Consider the following 15,997-nt stretch of genomic DNA (forward strand, 5'->3'; position numbering starts at 1 on the left):
CCACCCAGGCGAAATGCCATAAATGCCCTCGGCAGGCTCTGGGAATTACCCACGGTGGCATGAGATCTTTTACAGCGGGAGGTAACTATTCATTGTAGCAGTGCTTCTTTTCGATCCAACGGCCGATGCCCACCAGTGGCTTGATCCGGCGGTGCAGAACGCATCAAAAACTCGATCCAACGGCTAGATTTGTCTAAGCTCTGAGAACGCTCGGGGGCTCCTAGATACTTACTCCTGGATGTGATAGGGACTGCTTGAGGATCTATTAGGTGATAACAATTATCTGGGATACAAGCTTGATTTGATACACAAATGGCGAAGGAAGAACTAGGGTTCAGAGACAGAGGGAGTAGGTAGCCGCCGGGTTCGCCTTGATCCTCTGGATGCCTCTCCCTGCTGATGCGGCTGCTGACAAGTAGTAGATTGGCTGGGCCTATTGGACCCACTCTGGCCCAGTTACTCTTGCGTTGGCCTTGGCCTGTCGATGAGGCCGGCCTTCACCTGGTCCGTAGCTGGTGGTACGTGGGGCCTGCATGTCAGGGGCAGGGACGCTGACATCCCCCCCTTCTTGTGTTGAGGCTTGACCCCAAGCCTCTGCCTGAGGGAACTTGTCGAAGAGCGCGGCCTTGTCCTCCCAGGTGGTGCCCAGCGTGGATTCAGGTGACCACTGCACCTGGACTTGCTCGATCATTGCGCCCGCCGTCTTGCGCCAACGTGTTTGAAGGATCGCCAGTGGTACAGCCTTCGCGTCCTGTTCCACCGGCAGGTGTGTCGACGCCTCCATGCCTGGGAGAAGTGCTCGACGCAGCAAAGAAACGTGGAAGACCGGGTGCACCGTGGCTCCAGGAGGCAGCTGCAGCTTGTAAGCAACGTCATTTATCTTGCGATGATGGGAAAGGGCCCAAAAAACTTGAAGGAGAGTTTGTGATTCGCCCGTGGTGCGACTGAAGCTTGGATGTATGGTTGCAGTTTGAGATAAACTTCGTCCCCCACCTTAAATTGCCTCCAAGATCGCTTCTTGTCAGCCTGCGCCTTCATGCATTGACGCGCCCGATTCAAATGCTGTTGGAGGATGTTCTGAATGACAGTTCTTTCTTCCAACCAAGACTGCAACGATTGAACTGAACAGTCCTCCGAGGCTGTGACGCCCCACTGGCGTGGTTCGTGACCAAACAAAGCTTTGAATGGGGACATACCGATAGCTGAGTGGTGAGATGAGTTGTACCAGAATTGTGCCATAGGTATCCAGTAGCTCCAGCGCTTCGGGCAAGCTTGCGTGAAACACCGCAGATATGTTTCCAGACACTGATTGACACGCTCCGTTTGCCCGTCCGTTTGCGGGTGATTGGCTGTACTGAGATGAAGCTCGAAACCCGCGTGCTTGAAAAGCTCTTGCCAGAAGTGGCTGGTGAAGACCGGATCACGATCCGAGACAATTGCACCCGGTAACCCATGCAGCTTGTAAATCTGGTTCATGTAGAGGAGGGCCACTTTGGCTGCAGTGTAGGGATGCGCCAATGGGAGGAAGTGCACGAACTTGGTGCGCTTGTCCACAATCACCAGGAGACAGTTGAACTGAGCTGATTGCGGGAGTCCGTCGATGAAATCCATGGATATCATCTCCCAAGGAGCTGTGGGAATGGGAAGTGGCTGAAGAAGTCCCGGGGAAGCAGCACGGTCTGGTTTCGCTTGCTGGCAAATTGTGCAGCAGCGAATGTATTGGTGAATGTGTGTCTTCATCTTCGGCCATGCAAACAGGCGTCTGATACGGCGGTAAGTGGCTGGGATCCCGGAGTGACCTCCCATAGGACTGTTATGGAAGGCGCTGATGATGCGCTGTTGCAATGCTGTTGAGCCACCCAGCCAAATTCGACCACGGAAACGAAGAATCCCTTGAGTAAGAGAGAAACGATCCTTTGGGTCGGCCCGGATGGCGAGCTCTTCCAGGAGCTTCTGTGCTTGGGGATTAGAGTTATAGCTGGCCACAACATCATCGAGCCATGCTGGCTGGTAGGAAGTGACAGCTGCTAACATCTCTGTTGGTTCCGCTCTTGAGAGGGCATCTGCGGCGTTGTTATCTGTCCCTTTTTTGTATCTGATGGAGTATTGGAGGCCAAGCAACTTTGTGAAAGCTTTTTGTTGCCAGGGTGTCGAGAGCCGTTGTTCCTCCAAGTGAATCAAGCTTTTTTGATCAGTCAGGATGGTGAATTCTCCATGTTGCAGGTACGGGCGCCATTGATCCACAGCCACTATCACTGCCAAGTATTCTTTCTCATATGTTGATAATCCTTGATAGCGCGGGGCCAATGCTTTGCTCATGAAAGTGATCGGGTGCCCTCCTTGTTGTAGCACCGCTCCTATCCCTCTGTCGCTGGCGTCCGTTTCTACACAGAATGGCTTGGTAAAGTCTGGCAATGCGAGGACCGGAGCTGTGGTGAGCTGAGTTTTGAGGAGTTGAAACGCCGTTTCTGTGTGCTGAGTCCACACAAACGGTACCCCCTTTTTGAGGAGATTGAACAGGGGGCGCGCAATGACACCAAAGTTGCGCACAAAGCGTCTGTAGTAGCCAGCTAGTCCCAGAAAGCTGCGCACCTCCTTGACAGTGGCTGGTGTCTTCCATTCAGAGACTGCTTTAATCTTGGTTGGATCCGTAGCTACGCCCTCCGCGCTGACTACATGTCCCAGATATGCCACTTTGTGTTGGCCGAAGGCACACTTGCTGAATTTAACCTTCCACTGATCTCTGTGGAGTAGTTCGAGGACTTGCCGCAGATGCTTGATATGGTCGCGTAGAGTACGGCTGAAGACCAAAATGTCGTCGAAGAATAGCAGCACGCAGTGGCGTAGAAGGGGGTGCAAGGTATTGGTGACCGCACTGTTGAATGTCCCCGGTCCACCTGCCAGCCCGAAAGAGACCACGCGGAATTCATAATGGCCCGAGTGTGTGTGAAATGTTGTCTTGTACTCCTCCCCCTCAGCGAGCCTGATTTGGTGGTAACCTGCCCGCAGATCTAGTTTGGAGAACCAACAGGCACCATGCAGCTCGTCTAACAGTTCGTCAATGACTGGTATGGGAAACTTTGTAATGCACGTGATGGCATTCAGGTGACGATAGTCGACGCAGAGCCTCCAAGTCCCGTCCTTCTTTTTGACCAGAATTACCGGTGAAGCTATCACTCCGGTACGCAACAACTCTGCCACTTGACGCTCGATCTCGTCCTTGTGCTCTGGCTTGTGACGATATGGACGTATGTTGAACGGCTGCGCGCCCGGTATAAGAGGAATGTGGTGATCACACTCGCGTCGTGGGGGCAATTCCGTTGGTTCTTCAAAGAGATCAGGAAATTCAGCAATGACTTGTTGGAGAGCTTCTGGGATGTTTGTGCTTTGCTCACTGTCCAGTTCCACTGTGTGTAGTTGCACCATGTAAGCCACTGCATTGTTTTTGCACAATCCTTGTAATTGCGGACTATTGATGAGCAAACAATCAGTTGACTCCGCTTCGTGGCCCTGGAGCGAGATCACTCCTTGTGCTGACGGCATTGCAATGGATTTGGCTTTCCAGTCAACTGTCATGGGACTGTGCTCCTCTAGCCAGTCCATCCCCAATATCGCGTCATACACACCCAGGGATAGTACTTTCAAATCCGTGGTGAACTCATGTCCTTGTGTATACCAACTGCACTGCGGGATGATGGCTGAGCATTTCAATTCACCGCCATCAGCTACTCGTACTCTGTAAGTTTTGCTCAAAGGTGCAACTCCTTCCAGAAACTTGGCCAGATCGGTGTTGACAAAAGATGTCGAACTCCCCGAGTCCACCAACATCAGCGCTTCGCGCCCCTGAATCCATGCCTGCAGCTGGAATGCTTTAGCTGAAACTCCTCCAGATATTGCTGAGCGTGAAATAGCCATCACTGTTTCTTCAAGCTGTTCTGTCGTCTCTGTCACACTGTCTATGCCGAAGAGCTCAAGTAATTCCTCGACAACGTGTAGTTGAACAGAGGTGGGACACACATGATCGTGTCCCCACCGCTCGCCGCACTTGAAACATAGGCCACGGGCACGCCTGTAGTCTCGCAGCGTCTTGAGCTTGGTGGTGTCCGCTCTTGCTGCTTCAGTGCCCCGCCGATCGGTCGCCCCTGGTGCCGTCGCGTTGGGACGCGTTGGGGGTGGCGGGAGTGGCAACGGTCCATTGGCGCGGATCTGTGCCTCGGGAGGTCGTCGCAGATGCTGACGGAGTGGTTCAGCACGACCACCCTCCGCCACCTCTTCTTGAAGGAGAGCCAGCGCGCAGGCCGTGTCCAAATCGGGTGGGCGTTGGACCAACACCACCGCTCGGATGTCCGGTCGCAGGCCCTCGACGAAGCGTGTCAGAAAGTAAAACGGATGAGTGGTGTCAGAGTATGAACTCAGATGATTGATAATCAATTCAAATTTCTCTATGTAATCTGCTACTGTAGAATCCTGTCGTACAGTATAAAATTGCCTAATCAACATTTGGTGCCTATCACGGCCGAAGCGCGTGCAAAGTAATGCGGCAAATGAATCCCAGTCATAATCAGAGAGTTTTTTCTGGATTGATTGGAGCCAAATCGATGCGGATCCAGAGAAGTTGAGGGCTGCCATAGGTACCCAAAACGTGCGGTGTATACCGAACATCTGAAAGTATTGCTCACATAACGTTTTCCACAAATTCGGGTTCTCCCCAGAGAATTGTGGAAACGTGATGGAAGGATGAGCTTGCCCCAACCCTGTCAGGAGCTGGCTTGCGTGTGCAAATGGAGAAAGCGGTGTCGTTGGAGGGATGGGATTAGACTGACCGTTGGCAGGGAGCGGCGGCGGCGTGCGAAACGACGCCGCCGGCAACCCCCGTGTGATGTCGAAGACGCCGTGGTCATGAGACCCGTGGATCACTCCGCCCGCGCCTGGCTCGGGCCCGATGGGGGCACCGAGAGTCGCCGGGTGTGGAGAGTGAAGTTTCTCCGTTGGGAGCGCCACCGTAGGAGTTGAGGACGACGAGGGGCGCTCCTGCTGGAGTGCCGTGACCGCCTCGCCGAGCTCTGCAACGCGTTTCTCCAGATCCGGCCGCCAGGCGACCAGATCGTCGATCTTGGCCGTCTGGGCTTGGATCGTTGCGATTGATGTGGAGTGAGCGACCAGTGTCGCGTCCAGCCGGTCGAGGAAGGCCTGGATCGATGGATCCATGGTTGTGAGCTCGGATCGGGCCTGATGGATGCGCCGTGTTTCGATGAATTGGGCCAGTGTGGAGGCGGAAGGGAGGTGAGTGGTCTCTGATACCAGATGATAGGGACTGCTTGAGGATCTATTAGGTGATAACAATTATCTGGGATACAAGCTTGATTTGATACACAAATGGCGAAGGAAGAACTAGGGTTCAGAGACAGAGGGGGTAGGTAGCCGCCGGGTTCGCCTTGATCCTCTGGATGCCTCTCCCTGCTGATGCGGCTGCTGACAAGTAGTAGATTGGCTGGGCTTATTAGACCCACTCTGGCCCAGTTACTCTTGCGTTGGCCTTGGCCTGTCGATGAGGCCGGCCTTCACCTGGTCCGTAGCTGGTGGTACGTGGGGCCTGCATGTCAGGGGCAGGGACGCTGACAGGATGCATGTCCACCTCGCACGTTTCCCATCGGGAAAACGTTTTCTCTTGCCCAGAACGTGATCGATCGCAGATTTAAAAAAAAGCTAGTACGCATGAGTGACGGATAGATAGGACAGGATCAGTTGCTATCCAGATGACTCCACGATGGATCTCTCTGTAGAGATAAATGAAGCAGTCATATCAGCATGGTCAAACCTACTGTACTGCATTTTCTTCCGTCTGAGTTAACTACCAATGTGCTACGCTTATTTTGCCAGTTCTTTGTGTATCTGAGCAAACGCATATTTTGCTCATGATTGCACTATCCTACCGTTCCTACGGCGCGCAGTTGTAAGAGCAACTCCAATGGGCCCAAATCGTCCGCGCCTATTTGTTTGGGTCGAAACGAACAAAAGCATCGGCCCAACATAGAGACCCCATATTTAGGTCATATTTGGATCGAAGGCGGACACAAAGCGGACTTTTTACGCCCGCCTCGTCCATCTGTGTTCGGGCCTGGCCCATCTGTCACACACACACCTTCTCCCTCATAGTTATGTTATTCGCTGGCCCTCAAACCTCGCTGCATGTGGTCATGGTCGCCGCACCGCCTAACAGGTCGGAGCTGGCGTCGTTGCTTTCCTCGTCGTCCTCGTCGTTCTCCATCTCCATGCGCCGGAGTAGCATCTGCTCCACCACCTCATTCGCGCCGCCGCTCCCCGCGCCATGCCCGGCCTCGCCTCCGCATCCCCCATGCCCGGCCACCTCTGTTGGACCGGTAACCTCCCGACCATGCCCGCTCCCGTGCTCGCACAGAGGCAGCAGAGGACGGGCGGGCTCGCCTCGTCCGGTGCCCATGCTCCGCCGTGGCGGGCTTGTGCCCTCCCGCGCCTGTGCACCGGCGTGGGGCATTCATGCTCGCGCGGCCTCACCTAGCTGTGTCATGCTCACCGCGCCCAGCCACCATGCTCGCCATGAGCTCCAGGCTGCGGGGCGGGGCGGCGCGGCGCCTCGTGCTCGGCTCGCGGCGGCGCCTCGTGCTCGGCTCGCGGCGGCAGCTGCAGGGTGCAGCGGCGCGAGCTCGGAGCTCCGGGCAGCAAGGTGTGGCAAGGCGAGAGCTGCAGGCCGTGGCGAACAGCAGGGCGGGAGCTACGTGGCGGGGCAGGAGCTGGGCAAGCAGCAGGGCGGAGCTGCGTGGTAGGAGCAGCAGGGTGGCAGCAGCGGCGACCGCGCGGAGGCGGCGCTCGTGCACCGACGTCATTCCTCGTCAAGCTCCCTGCCTGCTACATGTTCGACGAAATGATGAGGCAGACATGTGAAAAAACGCGTCCATCCCCGTTGGGTGCATCAGCCGACCCATTTAAAAAAGCGTACACGGACAAGCGGACAGACGATCCAAACAGACAAAAAGCGGATAAAATCAACATCCATTTGAGTCGGCCCATTGAAGTTGCTCTAAGGTACTCACATGCATAAGTTGTACTCCCCCGATCCGTATTAATTTTTGAAACGGCCGATTTATATTAAGTGTTCCTGATTTAATACAAAATTGTACTAAATCAACAACAATTAATATAAATTAGAAGGAGAAACTATATTTTTATATTATAAGATAAACTTATTGGTTGTAATAATATCTTATATTATGAAACGGAGAAAATTATACTGTTCAAATGGAGCTATATTTTATCCTTTAGACCAGATATAGCAAGCATAATTTTACTAGTTTCACACCATATTATGTGGTTGGCCAGATCCTGCACCCTTTATCTTTTCTATACATGAAGGATTTTACCAGATAAGTGTTGCTAAATTTCTCCTTTTCGTGCATTTCGTCTATGAAACTGCGAGTGAACTGAAACATAACCTTCCTCTTGAGATATTTATTTTCCCATTGGACATAGATGAGCAGGCACACATACCTGTCCAAGTCTAAGGCTGAAAATATCCGTGGGCCAAGAACCGCTCGACACGTTAAAGACTCGTTGGCCCTGCCTGACACTACAGGTAAGTCGTCGGGCGAGCGAGTCAAGTCGTCTATTCCCTCCTTGTCACCTCCAGCCGGCATACAGTTAACCACCACATGACATGTTCCTGTCCAACAAAAGAAAAACCCATGACATTGTTCAAAATGGACCGGACGAAGGCAGCTCTTCTCTAACATCAAGATCTTGCATCCGCCTCGTCTTTCGTCAGCTTCGAATCGTGAGGTCTTTGTCGTGTTTCATTTTTCTTTTATGTTGCTTATTCACCTTGTACTCCCTCCATTCTCTTATATAAGGTTATTATAAAAAATATATTTTGCATCTTTACAAGGCCACTAACAGTAACCGAGGTAAAATTTAATGATGTTTTCTCGTACTAGCAACTTATTTAATACTTGCATGCATGTAGTTATAATGACACTGTGTTACTTCCTTATTCATCCTTCCTTGCATGCATGCGGGCGCATTAATGATCTCAATTAACAAGAAAAAAAGTTGACTTGCAAAGTAGTCATTAAATTTTATCTCGGTACCTGTAATTTGAGTTTGTGGTCTTGTATAAGGAAATGGAGGGAGTATCTGATTTGTCAAACTTCATTTTAATCTAAAGCGACGGGACGTGTTATTGTCTTATGTCTCTGTCTTATTGTCTTATTGTGCTTATTCACCTGTCACGACCAAGCCAAGCCAGAGGAGGTAAGAGGAACCAGTGGCGGCGCCAGCACTCCAAGCCTGTCGGGTCGGCTTTTACAATATGTGAGGTCAGAGTAGCTAATAATAGCCAGGGGTCAAAGGATCTGGGTGGCGTTATATCTAAGTCTTCCCGTTGTTATTCTTAGTTGTGTGTTTTTGCATGATCCAGTTATCCGCCTTGTAAAAGGGCTATCTCTTTTCCTTTGTATTGTTCGGACGTGTACTCTATTCAGTTGTTGCTTTATATATAAAACAAGAAGAAAACTTATTTCAAAAGAATCAAAGGATGATAAAAACATGTGGAGTCAGCTGACCCCACAGTTATAATGCGGCTTCACCACTGAGAGAAACCATATTAAAACTACTCCTTCAAAATACAATTGTCCTAGTAGTCTAATCCCATTGAAAGCCTCATAAAAAGGAGGTACATCTCACACACAAAGTGTTTTCTTTCCTCGTGTCGCAGCTTAGAGCATCTCTACCCGTCCCCCCAAGACGCCTCCCCAAGCTACTTTTTAGGCGCCGGTAGTAAAAAATGCGTCCACTCACGCCCCCAAAGCCCCACTTTTCGCCGGATTTGGAGAAAACTGACGCCGGCGTTCCCACCCCAAACCCAGCCCCGTGGGGGGCAGCTGGGCGTGCCGTCGGTTTCATTCTTTTGCGGTTGGCCCACCCTCAGCCTCCCACCTCCCTCTCTCCTCTCTTTTCATCTGGACCCCACCCACGTGCCCTTACCCTCTCTCCTCTCTTTTCCTCTCTCCTCTCCCATGCCTCTCTCTCTCGCGCGCCGATGAGGCCCCGACCCCGCCGCCCAAGCCGCCGCGCCCCTCTCCTCTGACCCCTCCTCCTTCCCAACCCAACCACCATCGGGGGTGAGCGAACCCCCCTCTCTCTGCCTCCTCCCTCACTGGCCGTGCTCCGGCACGCCTCGCCGCGCCTCCGCCCGCGCCTGCCCGTGTCCTCTCAGCACCGCCGCCGCCCCCAGCCCCGCACTGCTGCCTTCGCTGGCGTCCGCCGCCTCCCCGCACCATGGCCTTGTCTTCGGCCGTCGCACCCGCCCCCGCGCCGCTCCTCTGCACCCACCCCCGCGCCGAGCCCGATGCGGCCCGCACATGCCACGCCCCGCAACTCGCTCGCCGGCCGTGGCCTGCAGTTGCCTCGCGTCGGCGTATCCCGCCCGCTCCGGCCGCTCGCCCCATGCGCGCCCGCGTGCTTCCCTCGTCGCCCCGCTCATCGCGTTGACCGCGCCATGGCAGGCCACCGAGCCGCGCGCGCGCTCACCACTGGCCGGCGTCCCCAAGCAGGAGAAGGAGCAGGAGCGCCGTCCCCGCGAGCGCCTTCGGCGCTGCCGAGGAAGCCCAGCGCCCACCTCTGCCTGCTCGCGCTCCCGCTGGCCGGCGTGGCGGACGGGCCGGCGCCGGAGATGCCGTGGCGGAAGGAGGAGGAGTAGGCGGCGGCAGAGGCGTAGCAGAAGGAGTGGTCGAGTGCGTCGTCCCTGCAGCGTTCGTCGTGCTCGCCGGCCTCGGCCCCTGCTGCATGGGGGGCGCAACGAGTGGAAGAAATTTCACCCCCATGCCAAAATTTTCGCCGGAAGCCCCCCATGCGGCGAAAAAAATTCCTTCTGGCGGGCTCAACGGCTGGAGATGCTCTTAGGTGATAGGCGGTGGGTGATCTACTCTACTCCTTGGCAAGGCTGAAGATCCTTTCTACATGCCATCTCCAGTGTTTTCTTCATTGGGGATAGTGATTTACTATGCAAGATCGTAGTGGTCGTTGTCTTTTGCTCTACATCGACGACTTCCCATACAAGATCCTATATTTTTATAAGTTTGCTCCGCTTAGATGAAGTTCTAGAGGTGATAACAAGCTTTCCTAATGGCACGCCACTGGTGAATTTAAGAAGAGGAATTCGGCACCCCAAGGACTTGGATATATTTTCAAATTTCTGTAAGTGTGTTTTCATAAGGGCATTTGTTACTTAACATAAGGCCGTTGGCCTGTCCGAAAAAACCGCAAAAAAACACTAGCCCAAAATATTTGCTCCCAAATGAACAGTAAGGTTCGAAAAAAATGGCATTAAAGATGCTTGAGTTTTCTAGACGCGTGTAATTTTCTTTTTGTCATATGACATTGGGAGACCTCTGGAAAAAAAAAATAATGCTCCAAAACCCAAGTTTATGAACCTTTTTCGAAGCTTCGATTTTTTCCACTATGACATATCGCCAAAATATTTCACTCTTTAGAAAATCTCAGCATTTTTGTGCCAATTGTTTTGATTTTGTTTGTTGTTTTTCAGAATTTGCTGTTCTTCATAGAAGGAGATGAACCCAGGATATGAAACGCCACGCCTCTATATTACATTTTACGGGTTTGCTAATTCTCATCTATATGAGAATTAACCAAGTCTCATCGACTCCTACATCATTTAATTAAACAAGAAAATAAAAGAAAAATCCCACACGAATCTTTATGTAAAATTAAATGGTGCAGTAGCTAGATGAGACTTGGTTATTTCACATCAGAGGCACGCCCTACATTTTATTGCCGGAATCGAGCCACACCAATAGCTATTCAAAATATAATGGAGATAAAATTATAGTTGTTTAATCAGTATGAGTATCACCATTAATGCCGGATCATGCTAATAGTGACTTCAATTTTTAATCTTGACACACACAGATTTCATCTTGTAAAGTCAATGGTGAGTAATAAAAAGTTGTATCATGCAACATGACCAGGGGACCCCTTGCTTTGGCCTGGACTGCTATGAAAAGTCGTACTGAATATTCTCTTAAAAAAATCGTACGGAACATTATGGTGTACGCACAGCAGCCCTCTTAAACACCAACTATTTAGGTTTCCGTGGCCAGAAAAAGTCTACATAAACACCAAGACATTGTTGAACTTCATGCACCTTTCTCATGGTCATGGAGGTCTCATCCTCGCATGCCTTGCTCTTAGCTTCTCTTCTCCTCCTCCTGTATCTGCTCTCCTCCCGTGGCAAGAACTCTAGCAATGGCAGCATCCCTAGCCCACCAGCGCTTCCCGTCATCGGCCACCTCCATCTCCTCAAGAAGCCGCTGCACCGCTCTCTCGCCGCGCTGGCCGTGCGCTATGGCGGCGGCCGGGACGGCGCCGGTCTCCTTCTTCTCCGGTTCGGCACAAGGCCGGTCCTCCTCGTCTCCTCCCCGCCCATTGCGGAGGAGTGCTTCACCGTCCACGACGTCGCGCTCGCAGATCGCCCGGGGCTTGCGTCGCGGCGGCTGCTCAGCGGCGATGAGTGCCCCAGCATCGCCGGCGCGAGCTACGGTCCGGTCTGGCGCCACCTCCGCCGCATCGCTACCGTGCACGCGCTCTCCGCGCACCGCCTTTCGCTGACGACCGCCGCCCGCGATGCCGAGGTCCGCGCCATGGCGCAGAAGCTCTGGCGAGCCACCCGTCTGGGCGCCACGGCGGTCAGCGTGAAGCTCGCGGCGTTCGAGTTTGTTGTCAACGTGATCATGGCCATGGTCGCGGGAAGGCGCATGGCGGAGGACGAGGTCCTCCGGTTCAAGGCGATGACCGAGGCGGGGTTCGCGGCCGCGGGTGCGGCGAACCGGCACGACTTCTTGCCACTGCTACGGCTGCTGGATTTTGGAAGGACGAAGAGGAGGCTCGCCGGCCTGGCCAAGGAGCGGCACGAGTTCGGCCAGGGTCTCGTCGACGAATACAGACGCCTTCACCACCGTCACGGTGTCGTCGGTGCTGTCACCGAGGACACGCCGTCGACGTCGGCACAGAGAACGGTGATTGGGGACCTGCTCCGGCAGCAGGAGGGGTCGCCGGAATTGTATGCCGACGTGGTCATCCGCACGATCTGCCTGGTGAGTGAGCGTTTGCACAGACGAAATAATAGCAAGTGTCAGTATGCATGCATTAGCTAATTATTAGTGTCAATAACTCAGTGTTTCTGAGCTGTGGTGATGTGATCTACCACTAGAAGCTTAATTTTTTCCTCAAGTCTCAGTTAGTGTACTTTCAACTTTGTGCTGCACATGTTTACACTACTGGCCACGCAATTAGTTTATGACAACACTGTCTGATGTGTACTACACTGGCCATTTGGTAGTGACAATAATTCAATTTCGATTAATAAATGTACTGGTAGTGAGATACACGTAGCCAGGTAGCTCAGTTTTTAACAAAGATTTTACAAAGCCAAGCCACCGTTTCACTAGTTTACTCGAATGCATTGATGTTAGGCTGGTTTTGAAGAAATTTTCAAGATATTTTCATCTCAAGATCGTGAATATACTCCCTCCATTTTTATATATAAGGCCACCATCAAAATTACATTTTGCAGCTATACAAGGTCACTAACATCAATCTAGGTAAAATTGATATGGCTTGCCTTGTACTAGCAACCGAGAACATTAATACCCATTGCATGCATGTGGGAGTGAGAAGGTTGGTTTTCATGCACCACATTAATCAACCAATGAAGAATGAGAGGGTTGTCTTGTTGTGGGTTGAAGAGAAAAATACACATTAATTAACACGTCAAGCAAGGAGAAAAGACTACTCCCTCTCTCTCAGTTTACAGGGCGTGCGCGTACCCCTAGGTCGTCAATTTGACCAACCTAAGACCAACCACATGGGGAATAACTTCAGCAGTAACATCGAGTCCAACTCAGTAAATTTGCTTATGTGGCAATGAGTTAATGAGGAAAGAGGGAGTTGTAGTAACTTAGCTAGTTACTGTAACATCACATGTTCCAATGTAATATGAGTCTATAACATAATAAATAAAGCTTTGCATGTTACCACACTTATGTTACTACCCACTATGAAGGTAGTAACATAGTCTAGGATTATGTGTACGTTACTAGTGTATGTTACTCTCCAATGTGGCTAGTCTAATACAAGTCATATATTACAAAAAATATATGACATTGGCCTAATACAAGCCAAGCCACCGTTTCACTAGTAGTAGTTTGCGACATTGGCCTAAGTAGGCATTATTTTTTACCTTGGTATCTGTAATATGGGTTTGTGGATTTGTATACAAGAATGGAGGGAGTAACAATGTTAACCAGCCACAAACTTTCTGAGAATGAAGTTAATACATCACGATAAGAGTCATATACCCGCAGATTGTGATTTGTGACACATAGTCACTCACACTTGCCTTGATTGATTGTTCGATCGCTACGTTCATAATTTCGTAAAATTGTGATATTGACAAATCCCTTTTCAACATATGATTGTGCAGAGCTTGCTTCAAGCCGGGACGGACACGTCATCTAGCACGATCGAGTGGGCAATGGCTCTTCTACTTAACAATCCACATGTTCTTGCAAAGGCGAAGGAGGAGATCGACGCCGTTGTGGGCACATCCCGGCTGCTCGAGGAGCACGATCTCGCATGCCTCCCGTACCTTCGTTGCATTATCACCGAGACCCTTCGGATGTACCCTATCGCCCCGCACCTTGCCCCGCACCAAGCCTCCTCTGATTGCGTCGTTGCTGGCGGGCAATACATCATCGCCTGCGGAACAATGGTGTTAGTTGATGTGTACTCCATGCAGCGGGATCCTACCATGTGGGATGAGCCGAACAGGTTCATTCCTGAGAGGTTTGAGGTTGGCATTGGTGAGGACGGCGACAAACAGGTGGTCAGGATGATGCCATTCGGCATGGGCCGGCGGAAGTGCCCCGGTGAGGGGCTAGCATGGAGGACAGTGGGGGTAGCACTTGGGTTGATGGTGCAGTGCTTCAGGTGGGAGCGGATGGGGAAAGAGGAGGTGGACATGAGCGAGGGGTCAGGGTTCACCATGCCCATGGTTGTGCCACTAGTGGCGATGTGCCAACCCCGTGAAGAAATGGATGAAATTCTCAAGAGGATTTAGAAGTTTGGTCATTCTAGCATTGTACCCTTGCAAGGCCAATCAAAGAAGAAAATACATTTACATCTGCCACCTTGTCTACGCGCATATTAAATTAGTATGACCATTTCCTAAGAAAAACTAACATTGTTCAAGGCCACCAAACATAAGTTACGTATATCTAAGCTCAAAAGCAATTGTAGGATCAAAGAATGTGAACTAGAGGGGGGGGGGGGTTTGTATAGAAGATTTAAATTTCTTCAGAAAACACAAATCTCTCTGCGAAAAAACAGTAAGCAGATGTAGTTCTACCTGAAGATAAACTACTCCTAGAAATAACTTAGAAGAAAAGATAAGTGCCGGTAGATGAAGAACATGTGAACACACAAACATATCATTTTAAGTACAGTGAGGAAAAATATGAAGGATAACATATTAGTCGGTACAGATGGAAATGCTTATCAGATATGAAGAACAAATCACCAAAGAAGAACACAATGAAGGGCCACTCAATAGAATGTAAGTACTGAAGTAAATATGGTAATTAAGAAAGAAATTGTGTTGCTAGATGGCGACAAGATATTTGTTCTACCAGTTCACTCTTCTACAAAAAAAAGCTAGGTCTAGATGGAGGGCCTTGTAAATGAACACATACGCAAACCTCTCTCCGTCCTATTCTCTCAACATGAAGTTCCTCGAACTTCAGTTGATTTCACTCGTGGTATACTCTTCAAGGCAATCTCCAAACCTTTGCATATTTTGTCTTCAATAAACCACAAAGACTCTTGGTTGCTCAAGATTGACGCCTACCATCTAGAGAGTGACAGCTCTTGCGAGTAATAGGCCCAAGCTAATTCAACTTAGTTCCCTGTGATGCTCAACCACTAAGTTTTGGCTCTAGGGTTTTCTCTCAAAGGATTCACTCAAATCTCTCGGAGCAGGGTGCTCAAACAAACACTTGTCAAATTAAACAGAGCACCAAGAAGCAAGGATTGAGAAGGAGCGGCTATTTATAGTCGAAGCAATCCCGAGGGTGAAATGACCAATAGGGGCCTGCCGCCACTGGCCAACTAACACGTGTCCGACGGTCGGATTTTGAACTCCCGTGTCAACTTCACTTGAGGAAGAAGTAAAGCTGACTCCACTACCCAAGGTTTTCTCTCGAAGCCCAGAAGAACATCTTCTATGGCTCACAAGTAAAAATCAAAACACACAGAGATTTCTCTCACCGTCACTTTGGATAAGTTCAGGGTTAAGCATCAGCATCGACATAAGCGTAGAAAAACTTAAACTCCCGTTAATAGTATGGTTGCCCTATGACTCAAATGAAAGAAATGAAACTACGAAAAAGAGTTACGCCTTCTCGCTGTCTTCATCTTCTTTCCTGTAGTCAATTTTTTTCTCAAACATTTTCTTCACCTTTATTTCAGATCTTGGGCCAAAATCACATCTTCCTCATCTTGAAGAGAATTTTGCTCAGCTTCTTTCCCAACTTGGTTTTCATTTTCCATTTGAGTTTGGTGCTCAAATGACTAGTTCAAAAAAATATCTTCTTTTTATTCTTCATGAGAGCGAGGCCCGGGTGGAGAGATTTCACATTCCTCGAGAACTTACTTGGAGGAAGAATCAACAGCCTTGTCCTTGGCTGGGGTTGGAACATGAATTTCTTCCGAAGCGCTAGGTTAATCTAAAATGAATACCCAACAAGACCGAACTTGTAATCTTTGGTTTATCAAAGCCCTAAATTTGGGGTTTGAACAAGATATCTATGGTGTGTTTAGTAGTAGTTCTCACCCTAGCATGGTTGTTCCCTTTTGATACATGCTCAATGTAGCCATGTTGAGCACATGTAAC

The 15,997-nt window shown here is 50.5% G+C and overlaps 1 protein-coding gene across 1 annotated transcript; it reads left to right on the plus strand.

Moving 5' to 3' along the window:
• The first annotated feature begins 11,172 nt into the window (after positions 1-11,172).
• On the plus strand, positions 11,173-14,227 carry LOC123124414 (cytochrome P450 81Q32). The gene is made up of 2 exons (XM_044545027.1): positions 11,173-12,143; positions 13,532-14,227. Exons 1-2 carry the CDS (start codon positions 11,202-11,204, stop codon positions 14,165-14,167), a joined length of 1,578 nt encoding a protein of 525 aa, XP_044400962.1. The 5' UTR covers positions 11,173-11,201; the 3' UTR covers positions 14,168-14,227.
• The last annotated feature ends 1,770 nt before the right edge of the window (positions 14,228-15,997 follow it).

This window comes from Triticum aestivum, chromosome 5D (genome assembly GCF_018294505.1).
Source record: "Triticum aestivum cultivar Chinese Spring chromosome 5D, IWGSC CS RefSeq v2.1, whole genome shotgun sequence".
NCBI classification, from domain to species: Eukaryota; Viridiplantae; Streptophyta; class Magnoliopsida; order Poales; family Poaceae; genus Triticum; species Triticum aestivum.

Bases quoted from the DNA above. Each gene is read 5' to 3' on its own strand.
- LOC123124414 (XM_044545027.1), top strand. From the start codon at position 11,202: ATGGTCATGGAGGTCTCATCCTCGCATGCCTTGCTCTTAGCTTCTCTT. The intron at 12,144-13,531 runs GTGAGTGAGCGT...ATGATTGTGCAG, and splicing joins TCATCCGCACGATCTGCCTG to AGCTTGCTTCAAGCCGGGAC.